The sequence below is a fragment of the Nansenia antarctica genome (genome assembly GCF_963989245.1).
Source record: "Nansenia antarctica genome assembly, chromosome: 12".
NCBI classification, from domain to species: domain Eukaryota; kingdom Metazoa; phylum Chordata; class Actinopteri; order Argentiniformes; family Microstomatidae; genus Nansenia; species Nansenia antarctica.
In genome coordinates, this window is record NC_137682.1 from 11,228,167 (window position 1) to 11,249,703 (window position 21,537).

A 21,537-nucleotide genomic window follows, 5' to 3' on the forward strand; every position below is an offset into this window, starting at 1 on the left:
ACTTGCAAAGAGGTATGCTTCCCCCTCCTGGTTGCATAAGAAAACCAAAGTCTCCTTGAGTTCATGTCTGTCTCCAGTTGTATCCCCCATGTTGTCTTTACTCTCTCGTTGACATCATATTGGAAATGTAACTACAATGAAGGTTCAGTCTCTGTATTACTATGCGAAGAGCTGGTTTTGAATCCGGGTCCATGCATCCGCCATTAGGCCAACTGGACATCCTTGAGGTCTGAGAGAGCATGATTCCAAATCACCTCCCCTCCATAATTATGTTATACTGCATATTATGTATACTGCATTACCTATAGGGTAAGAAAGGAAAGTTACTAACCTGTTGTCTAGGAGGAATGTGAGGTAGTCCCAAGGTAGTACACATACATCCAAAGAGACAGGTGGTCCAAATGGTTCAGGTCTTTAGCAACAACCATAATCTGTTAACGGGCTACCTTGTAAGAGAATCCCCTGGTAATTGATATACATTGCCTGGGCTTGCTTTGGAATTACTCACTCAGAAATCAACATTTTCACACATTTTCACTCTTCAGAATCTGGTTGGCTGCTATGACAATAGCCAAATAAGTATTCTCCACTGAAGACATACTGTTGGGCTACTACTATGCAATATGAAGACAGGTTTAATAGAGAAGACACATTGAATGGAGAGGTTTTAAAGGGCCTTTACCCACAATACCCCCTTCATTCCTTTTGACAAAAGACAACATATGAGGTAAATTCCAAGCATCCGCAAGAAAGACCAATGTGGCCACACGTTACTTAGGTCACTCACATGGGGGGTGTGGGGGGGGGGGGGGGGTTGGGAGCGGGGAGCAGGGGAGAAAAATGTGAGAGCAGCAAGCCGAGCAGATCAAAGAAAATAACATGGGAGAGGATATGAGTGCTTTGAGAAAGTAATATAGCGGAGATAGCATCTGTTTTCCGTAGCATGTGGGAGAAGGCTTCAGACAAGCACAGGAAAGAGACTACAGAGAGGGCACTTTAGCCCTGGATAAGAGCAAACACAAATGGGTTTATTCGGGAACCTCAATGTAATATAGAATTGGGCGTTGGTCCATTCCCCCCCATTGTTGGCGGAAGATAAGGGTTTTTATGACAAAATAAATGTGGGGATTATTTTATATAAGAAGAGTGAACGCCCGGTGTAATTTTCCCGTGGTATTTCCAATTTTGAAGGTGGCACTCTGGGTCGAAAGGTGTGTGTGTGTGAGGATGTATAGGTCGATTTTCTTTTTAATTTCAGGAAACTGGGTTAGGAGGAGAAACACTGAGAGGTCATCAGTAGCGAGGCTGCTGGGGAACAATGCATTGGGACTCGTCTGAGAGGCCTAGATACTGTAGTTCTAATATCCACCTCCTCTGAGTGAGAAGGGAATTTCACATCCTTTTTGAATACGGTACTAGTGTAGAGTGGGGAGTTTCATTTATTAAAAGTTTACTTAAAGGGTTAGTTCAATATTTTTACATAATAATCAAATGATTACTTACCTTGAAAATTATTTATGGGCCAGGAGAAACCTGTAATCTTGTAGCTTATTTATTATACACATGAACACATTCTGTTTTACAACAATGACCTAGACAGCTAAAGTGCTGAATGCCAGTCGTCATCAGACCTAGGTGGGAAGTATTGGAAATCAGGTGTTTGCTTCAGCCTGCTTGGCGTGCCAGATGGATTGCAGGGATTATTTCGATGGTTCTGTTGTGCCAAGCAAAGTCAATCAAGCTAAGTATTTTTTTTATTTATTATTTTTTAAATGAACCCAGGTTTGGGCAGTATCGAATAGTAGAAAGTGATTAGATAACCTGAATGAATCATGTTCAATTTCTTAATGCACTTAGTCAGAGCTCAAGCAAACACACCCTAATTTGGAAGAAAAAAGATCTGACATTGTCAATACTGTATATCAAAAACACGTATAAGTCCTGCACCCATACGCACCTTGAAAAGACTGAACGATGTTCTCCCTGGTCCAGACTGAGAGAGAGAATCCAGATTTCACTGGTTCAGAAGTCATTTCATTCCCCTTCATCTCCCTCCTTGCTTTATTTATTGCAGGTCCAGTGGTCCCGGTGCAAAGCCATTACGCGAATATGTACCTTTTTTGAATAATCAATAAATAATTATTTTATTATTTAACAGGAATCTTATGGGGGAAGAAAATTGATTTTATTACATAAATCCATCATTTTTTGATGAATGGGTACACTTGTAAAGTTTGATGGGAAAGGAAAGTGGTCAGCGCCATGCAGGCCACTGTGCATGGCTGAATACTTTGGCAAAAGGCTGTAAATATGACATTTGTGTCTCTTTGGGACTGTCAATTGGAGTGCACAGAAACAGGGAAGGGACCGTAAATTCAACGAGATTAATTAACCCTTTCTGTTCAGGATTTGGGTAGCCACCATGTCTGGTGACCTGTGAGTGAGGATGGGGGGGGGGGGGGGGGGGGGACCCGGCCAGAATGGTAGCACCATGAAGGTAGCACAGCAGAGAGTCTCATTCGAAATGAGTTATTAACAGAATTTTTTGAATAGATGGAAAAATTGTAGCCTGGGCTATTTAGTGTCATAAAGCCTGGGCCGAGGCGACTGGAGGCCTCCTAGGGACAGAAGGCAATACCATTACAATCAAATCTGAGATGGAAGAGGGATTGAGCTGTCCACTCTGAATTTTTATATTGTCAAAGAGCTGGGAAGGAAATAACGCCATCCTAGAGTGAATTAACCTCTGGGGTGGACGGAGCGGCCTGTGTCATATGCCACGAGAGGGGGTGGGGGAGGGGGGGGTAGAAAAGAGAGGAGGTAGGGAGGGAGGGAGGGAGGGAGGGAGGGAGGAGAATATATAGTGAGGGGGACGGGGGAGGAGGGTTCACAGACACATCCAGAGTCATACTAGGAGCTGGGAGAGGCTCTGCAGAGTGTCAACATCAAACATCGGGCAGTCTGAGTTTCACCTTTCGGGTCCTTACTTCATTATCAATAAAAGCTGTTGTCTGAGTAAAACAGTATGGACATTTAGAAAGCATCACAGTCAGTGACTAGAATGTCTGTATATCAAGTTACTACTTGTAGGGCTATTTAGCAACTCTCAAACTTTGGTAATTTGTCCTGTGAGCACAATTATATTTGTTTAAGTGCACATAATAATAATAATAATAATAATAATAATCCTTACACACATACACACTTTGAGAAAGGACGTAACATAACGTAACCACGTTTTGATGTTAAATATGCAGTCAGTCTGGATGGACAAGTTATTCTGCCCTTATGCATCTGCCTCAATGCAGTGCAGAGCAACAGCCAGACACGGCTTATCTGACGATGATGGAAGACCAGGTAAGGATTTATGACTCATTGGCTTATTGTGGCACATTTTCACCCAAACACCTGCCTGGCTATACATTTGGACTGACCGTGGAGGCTACTTATCAGTTAATACATAATTATTTACTGATTTGATTGTTGAATTGTCAGCTCAGCTTCTGATATACAGTACAGGCCAAAAGTTTGGACACACCTTCTCATTCAATGTGTTTCCTTTATTTTCATGACTATTTACATTGTAGATTCTCACTGAAGGCATCAAAACTATGAATGAACACATGTGGAATGATGTACTTAACAATAAAGTGTGAAATAACTCTAAATATGTCTTATATTTTAGATTCCTCAAAGTAGGCACCCTTTGCTTTTTTGTTGTTAATAAAATATATATTTTTTGTTGTTAATAAAATATATAATAATATTATATATATATATATATATATATATATATATATATATATATATATATATATATATATATATATATATCAGTGGAGGCTCCTCCATAGAGGTGGAGGAGGCCTGGCCTCCCCAATCATTTGAGAGAAGAGAGAGAGATTTAAAAAAGCAATAATTATATTTTTTATCAGACACATAACATACAATTCTTCATCCATTTCTAATATTTATCCTGCAGAACAGCACTCATACACGCGTGTGGCGGAAAAAGGTACTACACGGAGGCCAGGCCTCCCCAGGAAAGTGGTTTCTCATAGAAGTCAATGTAATGCATTTTTTTTCATGGCAATATGTGATTGGCCAAATCACTGAAAATGGGTGGGCACAGGAGGCCTGGCCTCCGTGTAGTACCTTTTTCCGCCACACGCGTATGAGTGCTGTTCTGCAGGATAAATATTAGAAATGGATGAAGTATTGTTCTGAATTGTATGTTGTGTGTCTGATTGACATAGTGTTTGAGTGCTTTTGACATGTCATTGGATTGTATGTAGTATGTTGTGGTGAATGTTGTGAGCCTGAGCAGAAGGGACAATAGCTGCTGCAGGCGGACCAGAGATTCATGCCAATTGTTTTGTTTATTTGATGACCCATTGTGCAGGCAATAAAAGCTGCTTCATCCACCATCCTGAGAGTGTCCCAATCCCTTCAGTACCGCCAAACACAAATTAATAATTTTTAACAAAGACAGATAAGAAGAACAGGGAACATTCCATCGCGAGTGAAGCGAGCAAGCGGAAAAAAAATTGGCCTCCTCAATTCTGGAAGTCACCAGCCTCCACTGATATATATATAATAACATATTATTATGAACACATATTATATTAAATATTATTATTATATCTTTTATTAACAACAAAAAAGCAAAGGGTGGCTACTTTGAGGAATCTAAAATGTAAGACATATTTAGAGTTATTTCATACTTTTTTGTTAAGTACATCATTCCACATGTGTTCATTCATAGTTTTGATGCCTTCAGTGAGAATCTACAATGTACCAAATAGTCATGAAAAAAAAGGAAACTCATTGAATGAGAAGGTGTGTCCAAACGTTTGGCCTGTAGTGTATATCACATATATGATGCTGCAGAAGAGAAACCCTAATGACATAATGACTTTATTTGATCAATAGACACCACCAATAAGTGAGCAGGTCATAGTTCATAGAGTTGGAGGCTGGGACCGGAAGTTGTTGGCCGCTGCCAGGAAGCAGAGCAGCAGGTCCAGGCTACCATGCTACAGTTCCTTAGTATCAATAGAGGGAAATATATTATAATAATAACATCACGTCAGCTAATAACAGTGCTGTTAAAAATGGAGCTGTCGCATATGGAGAAATGACATCTGTCTGGATCGCGTCTCAAGAACAGAAGGGCTTCTTTCAGACCCGGAAGTGTCGGTCGAGCTAACTAGGTAGCAAGCAGCTTGCAATCAGATGTAGCCTACTTTACTTTTTGATTGCCGATGGCAATGTTTCGGCTCATCGCCAGCTAACGCTGTCACCGATCTCTCTTATTTGTATACGGTTATTTAAAAATGGTCTTATAAGGACTGTTACTCAACTGGCTGCTTAGCATGATGCTTAGCTAGCTAGCTGTCTTAGCTAATTAGCCATATAAGCCAGCCAATTATTTCTTAGCCAGCCAATTATTTCATTGCGAATCGCTTCTTAAGTTTGCGTTGCTCATCGAGGAACTGAGATCAGAGATCAATGAACATTCTATCGACACGGTCTTTGATTGTTGCAGGTAAGCTCTGATGCCACTGATACAATCAGCCAACGTGTAGCTTACTGCTGAGACCTAATGCCACATCATCAATCAACTGCATTGTTGCAAGGAAGAGAATGGCATGCATTTGATCTGTTGTTCTGATCTGTTGATCTGTTGGCATGCATTTGATAAGCTGTATGTTCAGCACATGACATGTTAGTCCTGAAACATTATCAAGTGTATTTGATACCACAGCACAAACAGTACTAATGCTATTACCTTCCTGTGCAACATAAAGAGTAGACACTTGTGTTTTAAGGAATGTTTAATGTTCTTTTGATCCCCCAGCCTGGTGATAACACAATGACGGCCAAATTTGGACTGATGAATTACAACAACTCCCGGAAGCACATATCCATCTCCATGCCCTCGTCCACGGAGGTCATGTCTCCTCACATCAAGTCTGTGGAGGAGCTGAGGGTGCTGGGCATCAACCTGAGCAACTTCCAGATGCACACCCAGTTCCTCATCTGCGTAGCTGGGGTCTTCGTGTTTTACCTCATCTACGGCTACCTGCAAGTAAGCAGCCCGCACCTTGGGGTGGTTTTCATTTATTATGCACGAAACAGATACAAGAAACGAGTTGTTTTGAAGGGTAATACCTGTATTCGTCCAATCAAAATGTAGATGTTTTGTTCAGCTTTGTCAAATATCTTGCTACACTGTGCCCGACACAACCTAGATGTCTTTTGGTCCGGTCCAGAAACGACCCCAACCCCCACTACCTTAACACTTTTCGGGTCTAAAAGAATAGGTAAACACAAGCCCAGTACTGACCACGAGTACTGCTATCTTGCTTATTCCCATCCTGTCCTGTCACGTCAATACAGGCAAAGAAGGCTATGTTTGTTTCAAGACAGGGCCTGTGTATTGATGCATGAAGTTTGGTGTCAGGTGTTAGGGAATGATGCTGATGGGAAGGGATTTACTAATGTGGTACCAAGGATAATATTTTGAGAATATTTTGAGAGCAGTATGATGTTTTCTTTCTTACATACTCTTAACCAGTAAAATTGAACGACAAACAAACATCCAAATTAGACACATCACAATGATATATTATCATGCCTCACTAAAGAGCACTGATGGAGTTCTGTAAGCCCTGAAAATAGTCTTACTTTGTGTGTGTGTGTGTGTGTGTGTGTGTGTGTGTGTGTGTGTGTGTGTGTGTGTGTGTGTGCTTGCTTGCTTGTGTTTTACAGGAGCTGATATTTTCAGTGGAGGGTTTCAAGCCCTTTGGTTGGTACCTCACCTTAATACAGTTTGGGTTCTACTCCATGTTTGGACTGGTGGAGCTGCAGCTAACACAGGACAAACGGAGAAGGTATGACAGCCGTCTTATGTTGATCGGGCCTCCCACCTCTGTGAATGTGGGGTCATTTTGAAATATTGGTGAAATCAAGTGCTTTTCTCCTATAGCCTTACCTGCTTGTGAACCTGTAGTTCAGGTATCAGAATTCTCAAAACAGTTTTCCTTCCCACCAACATTCCTGCTACACCATTAATTTCTTTAAAAAAGAACAACACAAAAACAACAACACAAACAACATTTCTACCAGGTGTACATTAGCTACATAAGACTCGCCTCTACATTTCTAACATTTGCTAACTGGCTACACATGAAGCCAGCTCTTGGAGCACAACACACACACACACATACGCATGCACACACACACACACACACACACACACACACACACACACACACACACACACACACACACACACACACACACACACACTATAAAATGAATTCCATAGTTCTTTTTACCAGGATTCCCCCTGGAACTTGCTATTTTAGTAGGAGTGGGCTATACAGAGGTCAAAAACACCTTTTCTGTTATTTTTATGAAGTCTCAGTTTTTTTGTATTCCATTTGACCTATCTCAACATGAAATGACAACATTTTCAGCCTGGGGTCCAAGAAAATAGTGTGCAGGGCATAAATCCAAACAAGTTCCCAATCCCAACTTTTTTCTTGGACCTGAAGCCGAAACTGTTTTCATTTCATGTCAAGATAGGGCAAATGGAATACAATTAAACATTTAACCTGTGTAAGCTTGTACACCATATGCTACCGGAGACCATTGAAACACCCACTGCATTTGTTTCCTTGTTGTCCTTCTCCAACTTATTAGCTAATTGCTCAATTTCTCTTTGCAGAATACCAGGGAAAACGTACATGATGATCGCATTTTTAACAGTTGGGACCATGGGTCTGTCCAACACATCCCTTGGATACTTGAACTATCCTACACAAGTGATCTTCAAGTGCTGCAAACTCATTCCTGTCATGATAGGAGGAATATTCATACAAGGTAATTGTGCGAGGAGGTGTCAGTGTTGTGTTTGTGTGCGAGCGAGCTCTGATCAGAGTTCTGTTGCATAGTTTCTCCTTATGGCATTGTGATAATAGGTGTGCATGGCAGAGAGCTTTTTGAAATCCAGTGTCAGTCATGGCTTTCTAGAAAAGTAAGTGTCACATTACGTCCGTCCCTTGAACATTACGTTCCGTCCCTTGAAGCAACCACTTTTCAACTTTTGCAGGAGTTCTGTACTTCTGTACCGCTTTCGGGGAGGGTTGTGGGGGGGGGGGGGTTGTTTGCGAATGTTGTCGAGTTTGAGCGCAAGACCTATTTCTTGATACTCTTGGTGCTCTTCTGCCTTTCATCTGAACATTGTCTTCATAAGGTTCCACGTCCCAGCGATCAGACTCTTTTTGGTGCTCCTGCTTCGGGGATGCGGCCTACGGTCCCCTCTGGGGCCGAGTGGAAATTGTACTGCGTTCACTCAGGATGCGAGAGGGAGGGGAGATCTGATGTGAACCCATCAAAGGCGAGAGGGAATCAAAGCGCGCCAGGCCAACCTGCTGCGTCACCTTGTCATCCCCAAGGCATCGATCGGCCTGTTCTTTTTTTTTCTTTTTTTTCCCCAAACTCTCCTTCCCCACTTCACCCTCTTTTCCCTCTTCCCTCTTAACTCTCTCCTTCCCCTCTTCATCCTCTCTTCCCTTCTCCCTCTTATCTCTCTCCTTCCCCACTTTATCCTCTCTTCCCTCCTCCCTCTTAACTCTCTCTCCTTCCCCACTTCATCCTCTCTTCCCTCCTCCCTCTTAACTCTCTCCTTCCCCACTTCATCCTCTCTTCCCTCTGCTGTTTGGATTTTGATTGAGAAGAGTCTGGGAGAAGTTTTTTTTTGTTTCTTCTTCTTGTGTTCCGGTTCCCGAACCTAATTTTTAAGAACGTGCAAGAAGGAAGGAGACAACATGTAATGTAACCTAATCTAATCATTAGTGATAAAAAAAAATATTTAAGTTTCATCATTCTCTCTATCTTCCTCACATGCTCAGCAAACACACGCGCAAACGCAAACTTCGTGTTCATTTCCGTTCTAGTAACGAGTAGCTGGCTAGTAAGAGAACGTGTTTAGAAAGTGTTTCTCCAAAATTGTTTACAAAATAGTATTTATTTCAGATACTGTAGTGGAAGATATTATCCTCATTTACAGTGAAGTAGCCGCCATCTTCCACTTAAACTGGTATGAACGCGGGCTGGTTCGCCAGAAAGCACCAAGGTTCTGAGACTCCAGAACCGGAACCGGAACCGGCACGGAGCCTTGCCGGTGTGAAAGGCCTTGTTCAAAAGGGAACCTGTTGCACAGCCCAACCTGGAGCCAGTGTCACATGGGACTCTCTCAACTCCCACTGATCTGAGGCCTAGCGGCGACTGCCAAGCATGTCTCTCCTCTGTTCTTTTCCGCTTCTTAGAAGAGCACCCGGCGTAATTTCACCTGAACGAAGGGTGCGCGTAGAGGGGGATCGGCGCTATCTACCTAACTACCTATGCTATCGTTTCCCTGTCTTATCATGGAGAGATTTCCTCATGAATTAGTGATGTTAAGGATGCTTATGTTATGTTAGCCTTTCGTTTTTATTTTTTTGTGTGATCTCGTGACAGATGTTGGATCAACTTGACTGGTATAGTTTGAAATTTCAGCCCGGACCTGACAGGCTCCGGCCGAGCCAGATTTTCTGACAATTGATTCGGGCCAGGGTCGGGTTTGCCGTGACAGAGCTGTGTTTAATTTATTTCAGATGTCATTTTGCATGGCTGTGTGATACTGCTCTCTCTCCCTCTGCACAGCAGCAGCACCAGTTCCAATGTTTTTGTTGTTGTTGTTATTATTTTCTGTTTAGGCTATATGTGACAGGGTCTGATGAAAAGGTCCCCAAGTAGAGCGACGTAATTTTTCAGTTTTTTTCCAGATTATGAAAGGGTAGATTGTAAGCTTTCAAATGATGTGTCATACTCTGATCTAAAACAAGTTGAATAAGTTATACATATTTGAATGTTGATTCGACCCCAAATCAACAAGCCAAGAAATTCGGCCTCAAAGTATTCACAGCCACTTTTCACAGGTAGGTAATGGGTAGGAACAATAGCTGGCTAACTCCACCCCAACTCCTCCCTCAAGACAACCACTCCCCCATTACTCTTCCTGTCATTATCTACCTGTCATCTGTCAGTGGGGTTGTCAGCTAACCCTCAGGAAACAAACTTGCAGGGCTGACATGTTTAAATTGCTAAATAATAATAATAAAAGATTCATGGTTTCATGATTATTGCCATGTGTACCAAAAGTTTATTACATCCCATTATGCAAGTACAAGAGAGTAAAATTCTTATGGCTTCAGTTTCAGTCGACAACACACTGGCTGCCGGTCCTCTCTGACTCCGCCAATTAACGTTGCTGCTTGTGTGATATATGTGGCTTTTTACTATTTTACTATTCTATTTTACTATTCTATACGTGGCTTTTTACTATTTTACTCAAATCCCTTTAGTTTTTTTGCATGACCTTTTGTTTTTTGCGTTTGCAAAGTGCTGCTACCGCCCTGTATTGGAATACGGCTTGCTGAGTTGGAACACGGTTGGATTAATGAATGAAATTGAGAGCCTACCTGCTCTACTGGAATCACTGTTTTATGATGACCTTCAGTGTGATTTTTAAACTGTTGACACTTTGGACGGGTAACGTTGCATCAGTTGGAACTGGTGCTGGCCAACCTGTGGTCGTTACCAAGCGTCCGCAGCTACAACGTTTGCGCAGTTTCAGAATTCCACCCGACAAGGGGTTTTTAACCCGCTGCCAAGAGTTTGGAATTTTAAAAGACAGAATGAGCCTGTTGAATGAGGCCTGCCCCCCTGGCTTTAACTACATGGAGAAAGCCCGCAGCTCTGGCCGTGGTGGCCATCATGCACCGGGCTGAACTGAAACTGTCTCCCCTGCCGATGCCTGATCTTTCCTCCATGGAGCGTCTTGCCTTCAAATGTAAACCTCCATACTCCATGACAGTGCTTCTCATATACCGCCCCCCCAAACCAAATCCCTCCTTCCTCCCTGAGATACATGACCTACTTACTTCACTCTGCACCATGTCATAGTCATAGTCAATTTATTTAAACACGCACCAAACTACACCGGTTTAGGGCGCGGACTCTAAAACAGAGAAAAAACATGATGGAATATGGTAACACAGACGGGTAAGGACAACAAAATAGACAAACAAAATAAACATGGAGGACGTGTAACATTCATAACCGCGCACATTTAAAGACAGACATTCATACTATAACACATCAGGAACATCTCAGTAGCCTAGTTCACGACAGTAGTGAGTTTTAAGCAGAGTCTTGAAAGTCTCTAGATCGGGAGCGGTCTTGATGTTTAGTGGGAGGTCGTTCCCCAGCCCTGGAGCTGCCACTGCAAGGCCCGATCTCCCCTTGTTACAAGATTTTACCGGGGGACCATCAAGAGTGTCTTTTCGTCGGATCTGAGGGATCTTGCGCTGAAGGCATAGTCCAAGAGTTCTGTAATGTGGTGTGGGGCGAGGCCGTATAGGGCTTTAAAAACGAACATGAGGGTTTTAAACTTTCACTCTGAACCTAACAGGGAGCCAGTGTAGAGATGCCAGGACTGGAGAGATGTGGTCTCGCATTCTGCTACACGTCAGCAGTCTGGCAGCAGCGTTCTGAACCAGCTGCAGACGGTTCAAAGTCCCATCAGCTATCCCTGTGTAGAGAGTTATAGTAGTTAAGCCGCGAGAACATTTGCATGATGATGACCCTTTGCGGGTGCCGAGGGGAGAGAAAGGACTTGGTTTTAGCAATAGTGTGGAGCTGGAAAAAGCAGGAGCTCACCACTGCTCTCAGAGTTGAAGACAACACCCAGGTTCCTGACCTGGGGCTTCACCAGGGCGGACAGGCTTCCTAGGCCACCTGTGATCTGAGCAACAGAAGTGGTGGGGCCAAACAGGATGACCTCCCCCTTGCTTTCGTTAAGTCTCAGAAAGTTCTGCGCCATTCAGTCCTTCATGTCCCGCAGGCAGTTTGAGTCGGGCCTGGCCACTTAGTTCAGCCGTGTTTAGTGGTAGATACAGCTGGGTGTCATCTGCATAACAGTGAAAGGAGATGTTGTGACGTTGGATGAGTTGACCGAGGGGGAGCATATACAGGGAGAAAAGGATTGGGCCCAGGATAGACCCCTGGGGGACCCCGTAGGCGAGGTCAGCAACACGAGAGAAACTATTTCAAATTTTCCCAGAGAAATGTCTGAGGTATGATGCGAACCAGGATAAAGCTGAAGCGGTGATGCCAACCCCCTGCTGGAGGCGGTCTAGGAGAATGGCATGGTCAATGGTGTCAAAAGATGCACTAAGATCCAGTAGCACCAGGGCAGCACACTTGCCTGTGTCCGTGTTGCGGAGCAGATCGTTTGTTACCCTTAGGAGGGCAGACTTGGTGCTGTGGGCAGCCCTGAAGCCAGACTGGATTTTGTCCAAGATGTTATTTTCGTGGAGGTCTGGCAGCAGTTGACCGAGGACTGCTTTCTTCAGTGTCTTAGAGATGAATGGAAGTTTTGGAAATTGGTCTAAAGTTATTGAGGAGGGTGAAGTCTAAGCTGTTTTTTTTTAGAAGATGCTGTACCACTGCATATGTAAGGCTGGATGGAACAACGCCAGAAGCCAGGGAGCTGTTGATAATGGCTAGGATGCTAGGTCCTACGGTGTCAAATACCTCCTTGAGGAGAGGGGTGGAGACAACGTCCTGGGGGGCAGTGGCAGAAGTCAGGGAGGAGATGATCTTGGTCAGGGATGGGAGTGTGATGGATTGAAGGCTTGACAGGGAGGAGGAGCATCTCAGATCAACAGCCAAATCGCGGGTGGAAAAAAGGATGTTCTTTCTGATGTCAACTAGGGCTGCACGATTTGGGGAAAAAAATCGAATTGCGATTATTTGGACAGATATTGCGATTGCGATTTAATTTGCGATTATAATTTTTTTAAATAGCAAAAAAAAAAAAAAAAAAAGGGGGTTTTGTAAAGTGTGGCCATATCTCCGGCTAGGTCGTATCAACGTGCAGTTTGTTTGTACGTCTTCAGGGGACTTAGAGGCTCCCTCCTCTAGCACCCCCACAGCCCGAGCTACGAGTGAAAGAACTAAACTTACATTGGGTTGCTTTAAAGTTGGGTTGCTTTAAAATCAAGCTTCAGATTAAAACATGTGATGGAGCATTACTAACCTGACTCAGGTGGTTTGTTTCACACAACCATCTAGGAAAGCTTAATTGGAAGCTGTTTGGAAAAGGGCAGGTACTTTCAAAAAATACTTGGCAGGTGATTGGATGAATCTGTCTATCATGGGCTAATTTCAGAGAGCATTACCACATGATACCATCAAACTGTTAACTGCTCTTATGCCATCAAACTGTTCTAATGCAAGGATGAGAACTTAAAAGATATGAATTGGAACAACATATTTATGTATGGTTTTTTAAACAGCTGCCATTTTGTTTCTCTCAAGTGTCTTTTTTTTTTTTACAATTCCATTATGAAAATAAAATAGGACCTTTCTACAAACAAGGTTATTTAATTATGGCTCAGGAGCAGCATCTAAATATTGCACATACTGCAATCAAGTTAAATAAAGTGATAATAAAAATGTCCAGTAAAAAAGAATAGGTCCTTTCTGTAAACATTGAAATAGATAAAGCTCTTCAACTCGTCGTAATGTAGGCCTATGTAAGTGCACGGCTCGACCGCAGATCGGTTGTTGTTGCATAGTACTCCACATGTTTCAGCTCCGTACGTGCGGGATGGAATCACATTATCTTTTATCCAGCGTTTGGATTAGTTTTTTAAACTCTTCGTTGCTCACAGTGTTAATAGACACCATGTCTTTAGCGAGGTAATGCGTGATGGAATTGGTTATTTCACGGTGCCTTCGTGAGCCCTTTTCATACGGGGTAACAGCCGCAAACGACTCTAAAACTCTAGTTTGCTTAACGTTAGACTGGGCTACGGGACTTTCACTTAACTCTCCGTCATAGAGCTGCCCGTGGTACTTTTTCAAGTGCTGATACAGGTTTGTGGCGTTGCGTCTGGATGTAGCGACTGTTCCACGACAGGTCGTGCCCAAAACCTGCTTTTGTTGCACATCTGTCGTCCTAAACCCGAAATACTTACAACAGAAGTGCTGTTTTTCTTCGGGACTAAATCGTTGCTTCTGGCTCTGCTGAAGTCATTTATCCACCATGAATGTTGCTAGCTACCGAAACGTGGGCGTTTCACGTGCGATGTTGTTGTTGTGCGTGTGCGTTCATTGACATTGACGTTCATTGACATTGACGTTCATTGACATTGACGTTCATTGACGTTGACGTTCATTGACGTTGAATCCGACGCGCTGTATGACGTATCCCATACGGGTAGTGGTGGTCTAGTGGATAGTGAGTTGGACTTGTGATCGGAAGGTTGTGAGTTCAAATCCCGCCTGAAACCACACCACTACTAGTGTGCCCTTGGGTAAGGCACTTAGCCCTCAGTTACTCCAGGGGGAATGTCCCTGTAATTCGTAATTGTAAATCGCTTTGGATTAAAAGCGTCTGCTAAATGGCAAAAAAAAAAACAAAAAAAAAAACAGGCAAATCGCAGGCTTTGCGATGAGCTAATCGCATCATTTCAAATCGCGATTTCGATTTAAAATCGATTAATCGTGCAGCCCTAATGTCAGCCACCTTGTCTAAAAAGGAGGTCAGAAAGTCCTCGCACTTAGCAGGGGATGCTTCCAGAACTGCAGTGGGTGGGCAAATGACAGCATTTATGGTCCTGAAGAGTGTTTTGGGATTGTGTGAGTTGTTTTCAATAAGGCCAGCGAAGTACTTAATTCTCTCGGCTTCCACCAGCTGTCGGTAGGTTCTAGCACTGTCTCTCAGCATCTCAAAGGAAAGCTGTAGTCCGTCTTTCCTCCATTTACGCTCTGCCCGCCTCCATTCCCGCCTCTGGGCTCTAGTAACATCGCGGAGCCAGGGGGAGGATCTAGGTTTCTTCTTCAGAAATGCAGTAAAAAATTGTCAAGTGGGATTCGAACCCACGCCTCAAAAGGAGACCGCTCTGCCATCCTGGCGATCTGATATTATCTAGCCTGCGGATAATATAGTGACAGTAGTGAATGTTCAATCATTAAAAAATGAAAATAAAACAATAAGTAGGCTAGTATAACGTACACATTTAATCTGTCCAGCAATTTTATTTCCTAACTGTGGCAGTATTGCCCTTTTTCGTGATTATACTCTTCATAAAGCTCCATCAGCCAGGGCTCTGTTGCTGCAAAGATTGCTATTGCTGTTGCTGCAAAGAGAACCATTCTGCGCTCTGGTTTTCCCTTCGTTTTCCGTCATAGTGTCTTCTTTTTGACAATCGGCTGTCCTGGGCTGCTTAATACGCATGTGCCCAAAGCAAGACTTTACAAGCCTGGCCAGAGTTAGCGTTGACAAGACACAGCTTAATTGTGCTAATGGAACAGCTTGAGGCTTAAGTAACAGTTGATGTTAAGTCTAACCTGGGCTTTTTCAATTAGGCCTAAGCGCTGCTTTATTTAGCGACGTTGATGAAATACCCCCATGGACTCTTCACCGGCACCTGGCCTAGAGTATCAGATCAATTGTGAATGCATAATAAACGTTACTGTGTGAAGCCTTCTCTGGAGCGATATTGGCATCAATGCTTACAAACTCATAAAACAGGGACGACAGCAAGATCTGGCTCATTTCTATAAAGGCCTGTGCAGTAAAATACAGTTGTAAATGATTGTTGTTGATAGTAACTACAGTGAGTTTTCAAGCAGTTACTCTCTCTCCAGCTCTTCTCAGCAAGTGGCTTTCTTCTTCCCTTCTCGTTTCTCTGCAGCACTGCAATTTTTTCGAGCTTGGCTCACGAAAATGTCTTCGATGTTGGCTCAAACTGGCCTCGGGCCTCATCTCAACGGTCTAGGGTTAGGCTTGAATGTTCAGGCTCGTTTAAAACCCCACTGGTATATGGAACAAGTGCTTGATACTGAAATCTACTGACTACAGTATATTCAATCTTAGTAAAACTTGACAATTAAAATTTGAATTTCAAAGTCACAGCATTTAAAATGTCAAGTACGATTATTATTTTTTATATATATATATATATTTCATTACGATGAATAACGGCTATCATAACCAAAACGATTAATGTTCTTGTCATATGATCAATTTTGTTTAATTAATAATTTTGCCATTTAGCAGACGCTTTTAATCCAAAGCGATTTACAATTACGAATTACAGGGACATTCCCCCTGGATTTGAACTCACAACCTTCCGATCACAAGTCCAACTCACTATCCACTAGACCACCACTACCTCTTATTAATTAATTATTAATTAATTTTGTTTAGTAGAATTCTATATTATGTATTTTTCATTGAATGTCATTCCTTGAGCACCACATTTTAGCGTACATTTTTTTTGCATTTGTTGTTGGGCCATGCTTTAGTGATATGAAATGACAGAGTTTGTAAGTAGCCTATTCTTTGTGTGTTTTCAGGCAAACGCTACAATTTGGCAGATGTATCTGCTGCCATCTGCATGAGTCTGGGACTCATTTGGTTCACACTAGCTGACAGTAAAGTCGCCCCCAACTTCAACGCGACAGGTAATGTATGATTCATTAAAACTATGGAGAAGTAAATCAGTTTCACCGTCCTTCCAGTGTAATGTTGTATGCACTATGTGTTTATGTGAAGAACATGTTGCAATGCCTTGTGAATCAGAGTAATGCCGTGTCTGAGCCTTGGTTAGCTCAAGCTACATGTTCATTATTTTTTACCAGGGACCTTTGGATAACTGTTTAAATTTTGAGGAACCCTAAACAGAGGCTATCTATTGACCTTCAATTCATGCGTGTCCCGTCATATTTTTCCCTCCATGTTCAAAACGCAGCGCACTGATGTTATTTCAGTATTTTTAGAAGCTGTCATTGCATCTATGACCGTACTTAGCAATGACCCTAGCAATTAGTTTTTACTATGATTTTGTGTGCTATCTTAGGAGTCCTCCTCATCTCGATGGCGTTGTGTGCTGATGCGGCCATTGGAAATGTGCAGGAGAAAGCCATGAAGCTGCACAATGGCTCCAACTCTGAAATGGTACTGAAAACTAAACTTGATATTGTCACGACCCAACAGCGATGTGTGTACATTGAAATCCAATGGACTCGTTCCCACACAGGGCCGAGGCCGGACACAGGTGTATAGGTTAGCTCAGGGTTAGCTGTCAGCACCCAGGTAGATGTTAAGCAGGGGGAAATGGCTTACCTGGCTCTGATGGTTAGTGGCGTGGTCCGCGTGGGGTACCGAACAGCCTGCACTATAGTTCGCTGGGTGTCCCTTCCCATTCAGTATTTGACATACAACAAAACAATGACGACAAAACAAAACCGGACACGACACAACACGACGTCGGGGGTAATCCAATATTCCCAAACAGTAACAGTCTTTATAATAAATGTCCACGGGGGTTCTCTCAGATACGGCGTCTTAATCCACTCTCAACTCCACTCACCACTCTTCTCTCAACTCTCCCCGGTAGCAAATGAGCACCCTTCAAAATACCTTTCGAAACCCGCCAACAGGCAAGCCACTCCCCCATGCACCCTGGGTAGCCAATCATCACCCCCCTGAGCTTACCATGAGTTACCAAGCAGGAATAGTTGGATGGTGACAATATTAGGGATGGGTTATAGATTGTTCAATTCATCGATTAGTCAATCGCTGGCATCCATACCGATTTTAAATTAGGTAATTGAAAAACACTTTTCCCTCACTTTCAGTGACGCAACTAAAGTAAGCCATTTGTCTGTGAGATTGTGGGAAGGATTTGTCAAAGTTTTTCTAACATAAGTAAACCCTGCTCATTCATTCTGTCGGGCTGGTTAAGCATGAGCTCTGCAGTCATAATAAAAAAGAAATGAATGCGGTGAGGGATCAATTAATCAATTCTGGCAACCATCAATGAATCCATTACCCAGAACTTGCATCGGACCCATCCCTACATGATGTACAATCAGGGTATCCGCGGTGTCTTGAAAAGTATTAAAAGTTGATAAATCAATTTTGGGAAAATCAAGACCCTTAATAAGTATTAAAAAGTCTTATCTCGATTTTATGAGGTCTTGAATTTTTTTGGTATTTTTCTGAATTAGACTCTGTCCAAAGAGTTTGCGTCCTAAAAACTTTTAGTAAAAGTTTATTTATTCGTTTTATTAAAAAACTAGGGTGAACCGGAAATTCTGTTGTATGATAGTGGTCTAGTCCATTGCAAACTAAAACTGTTAAGTTAAAGGTGTCACTGATGTAAACGGTTACAGCTCGAAGTGGCGGTGAGGTCTGGAAAAATATTGACAAGGTCTTTAAAAAGTCTTAGAAAGGTATTGAAATTAACCTCAAGATTCCTGTATATACCCTGACAATATACAGAAGAACTGTATTTTTTATATTTAGCAGATGCTTTTATCCAAAGCGACTTACGAATCATCTACACATCAGTCATCAAAGAACTACTGTATAATCCTATTTTGGTGTTCAATGTACTTATATATTCCATTGTGTTTGTGTAAAAGGTCTTGTACTCCTACTCCATTGGCTTTGTGTACATATTGACGGGCCTGTTTTGTGTGGGTGGACTGGGACCAGCTGTGGCCTTTTGCTCTCAGGTCAGTAGCGAGCCCTTTTCAACATCTCTCCTGACAAGAGATACAACGTTGACATTTTGTAGATGTATGCATCAGGACAATGTGGAGAAAGTATCCCAAAAAACGTTTTTATGGCTTTTCGATGCTTTTCGGCCTACATAGATGTTTCACAAGTCATGTATACATACACTCACCAAACACTATATTAGGAACACCTGTATTCAATTATACAGGTTATTATATTATACAATGATATAGTTATGTTATTATACAATTCTGATTCATGTGGTGTAATGGTGTGGGGAATGTTTTCTTGGCACACTTTGAGCCCGTTAATAGCAATCAATCATCACTTGAATGCCACAGCCTATTTGAGTATTGTTGCTGACCAAAGCTGTCACAAAGCAAAACTCGTCTCAAATTGGTTTCATGAACATGACAATGACTTCAGTGATCTTCGGTGGCATTCCCTGTCACCGGATCTGAATCCAATAGAACACCTTTGGGATGTGGGAGATTCACACCTTGAAAGTGCACCTGAAAAAGGTGCTGTGTGATGCAGTCATGTCATCATGGACCAGAATCTTGTGGAACATCTTGTGGAATCAATGCCCAGTATTAGTATAGTGTTCCTAATAAAGTGAGTGTAGATGTCATTTATACAGGATTTGTGTAGGCTTATAAAGGGTTTATGATGCATTGAAATGTATTATTTGTTTGAACTGAGAAAGATTTTTTTGATATTTTCTTTCTTTCTTCAGCATCCAGTGAAGACATACGGTTATGCATTCTTCTTCTCTCTCACGGGGTACTTTGGTATTTCGTTTGTGCTGGCATTGATCAAGCTCTTCGGTGCGCTGGTTGCAGTAACAGGTGAGAGGAACTGTCCAGTCTGACTAATGTTCTAGTTAGTGTACAAAGTGATCCACCCATACACACACACACCCACACACACACACACACACACACACACACACACACACACACACACACACACACACACACACACACACAAAACATATGACACTATTCATTTAATTATCTGTCAAATGTCTCAAATGTATTGTTGAATAATTCCCATTGTTTCCAGAGGCCAATATTTTGCTGTCACTATAAACTCACTATTGGACCTTCAGTTTAGGAAGTTCTGAATAATCTAATGGTCCCTCAGAAATAATTATGATGTCCTCGTCAACCTTCAAACATTGGCTATCTCTAAATTCTGAAAGCAAAACATTTGACATATTGCTGTGATCAAAATAAGTCACATCCGATTACTGAAATGAAACCAGATCAGAGTAATCTTAATCTCATTTAAAAGTTCTGAAACTACCAAGATTAATTTGGAGATTAAACGTAAAAACTAATACCATTAAGTAATCATATTACCAGTTAAGACAACTCTTTCCTGTGTCCACAAGATATTAAGCTCTTAGATTTAATATTTCTGTGGTAAATCTTGTTTTTTGATGGCCTTTTTATCTTCTCTTCATTGCAGTAACAACTGGACGAAAGGCCATGACGATTATACTGTCCTTCATGTTCTTCTCAAAGCCTTTTACTTTTCAGTAAGTATCTTTACCCTCACTTTATTACAGCCTGCTCATGTCTGTAGAGGTGGGGGTTCTGTTCAAGCTAGGATTCAATCCATTGCTGATAACAGCTTTCCTCACTGGATTTCTTAATCAAGTGTCAACTTTCTCCATCCAGGACACGCTACTGTGCAAATCAAGTCCACGCTATCAGAGCACAGTGCAAACAGTTGTTATCTACAATGGATTGAATCCCTGCCTACTTTTAATGTACTAAACCCCACAGATATCATAGTAAAACCCTGACCACTATGGCTGCCGTTTCATTGCAACTCCGGAACAAAATGTGCACATTCTAGTGTTCTTTATAATTCTGTGCTTAACCCACTTAACAATCTTCTGTCATCTCCTCAGGTACATATGGGGCGGCCTTCTGGTGTTGTTCGGCATCTTCCTCAATGTTTACAGCAAAAACAAAGACAAGATGAAGCTTCCCTCGTTCGCCGACCTCAGGAGTTTCCTTTTGGCCGGGCAGAAAGTCAGGCTGCTATCGCAGAATGTGTAGAAGGACCGATAGGTGGACAGAGGAACCACAAGTGTTCTAAAGGAACACTTTCTACCTGTCTAACCAAGGATTCTACCATGGAACTCCTTGGTCTTTCACAGACCTACAGTATGAGCTTGGTGGGGTCCTAAGGTCATGGCCACCGAGCCCAGCAGAAACATTCCTAAAAGGAGGGACGACGAGTGAACATGGAAGCCCAGTTAGAATCTCAAAGGGAAACCGGCGCCGTGGCTAACCAAATAGCACAGTTTTGCACTGTAACAGTGACTCTGACTCATGGACTGGAGAAGAAGGGCGGGGGTGGGGTATGATTAAAGATAATCTATATAGACCTTTAAATTATCATGTCCAAAAATGAATGTGTACCATAACAAATATTAATCCCAAACGGCATATTTTCACCTGCATGTGCCAGGAAAAAAAAAAGTTTATTTTACCTCAATCACTGTCTGAGAAATGTGGCTTTTTTTCCGTGTTTTATTTTGTAATTTATATCCGATCGTGCGAAAAATGTATGTGCGTTGTGACATCCCGAAGTGCAGGGGCAAATGCTCTCAAAGTGTATCAACATGTCAACTGCCATATTTGCAAACCATTTGTTTTGGTGAAAGGGGTAGCTGTTTTACATTAAAAACAAACAAACTGGGAAGTTTATCCAAGGGCTTTTTCCTTTCTGATGTGTTTTCATGTATTACAGTGTAAGTAGCTAGCTTGCCAGCCGTCTCTTATCCATTGGCTGCAGAGAGGGGAGTTGAAATGCTGCCAAGCTGCTTCTCAGATGTTTACCCATCAGATAGCCCCGGGCCTGTTTGA

The 21,537-nt window shown here is 42.3% G+C and overlaps 1 protein-coding gene across 1 annotated transcript; it reads left to right on the forward strand.

Annotated features, from left to right (window-relative positions):
• The first annotated feature begins 5,020 nt into the window (after positions 1-5,020).
• Positions 5,021-21,317, forward strand: slc35b3 (solute carrier family 35 member B3). The gene is made up of 10 exons (XM_080543440.1): positions 5,021-5,548; positions 5,861-6,091; positions 6,775-6,896; positions 7,736-7,890; positions 16,483-16,590; positions 16,986-17,083; positions 18,556-18,648; positions 19,389-19,500; positions 20,126-20,195; positions 20,574-21,317. The coding sequence occupies exons 2-10, from the start codon at positions 5,876-5,878 to the stop codon at positions 20,722-20,724; spliced, it is 1,125 nt and encodes a 374-aa protein (XP_080399566.1). The 5' UTR covers positions 5,021-5,548; positions 5,861-5,875; the 3' UTR covers positions 20,725-21,317.
• Positions 21,318-21,537: the final 220 nt, after the last annotated feature.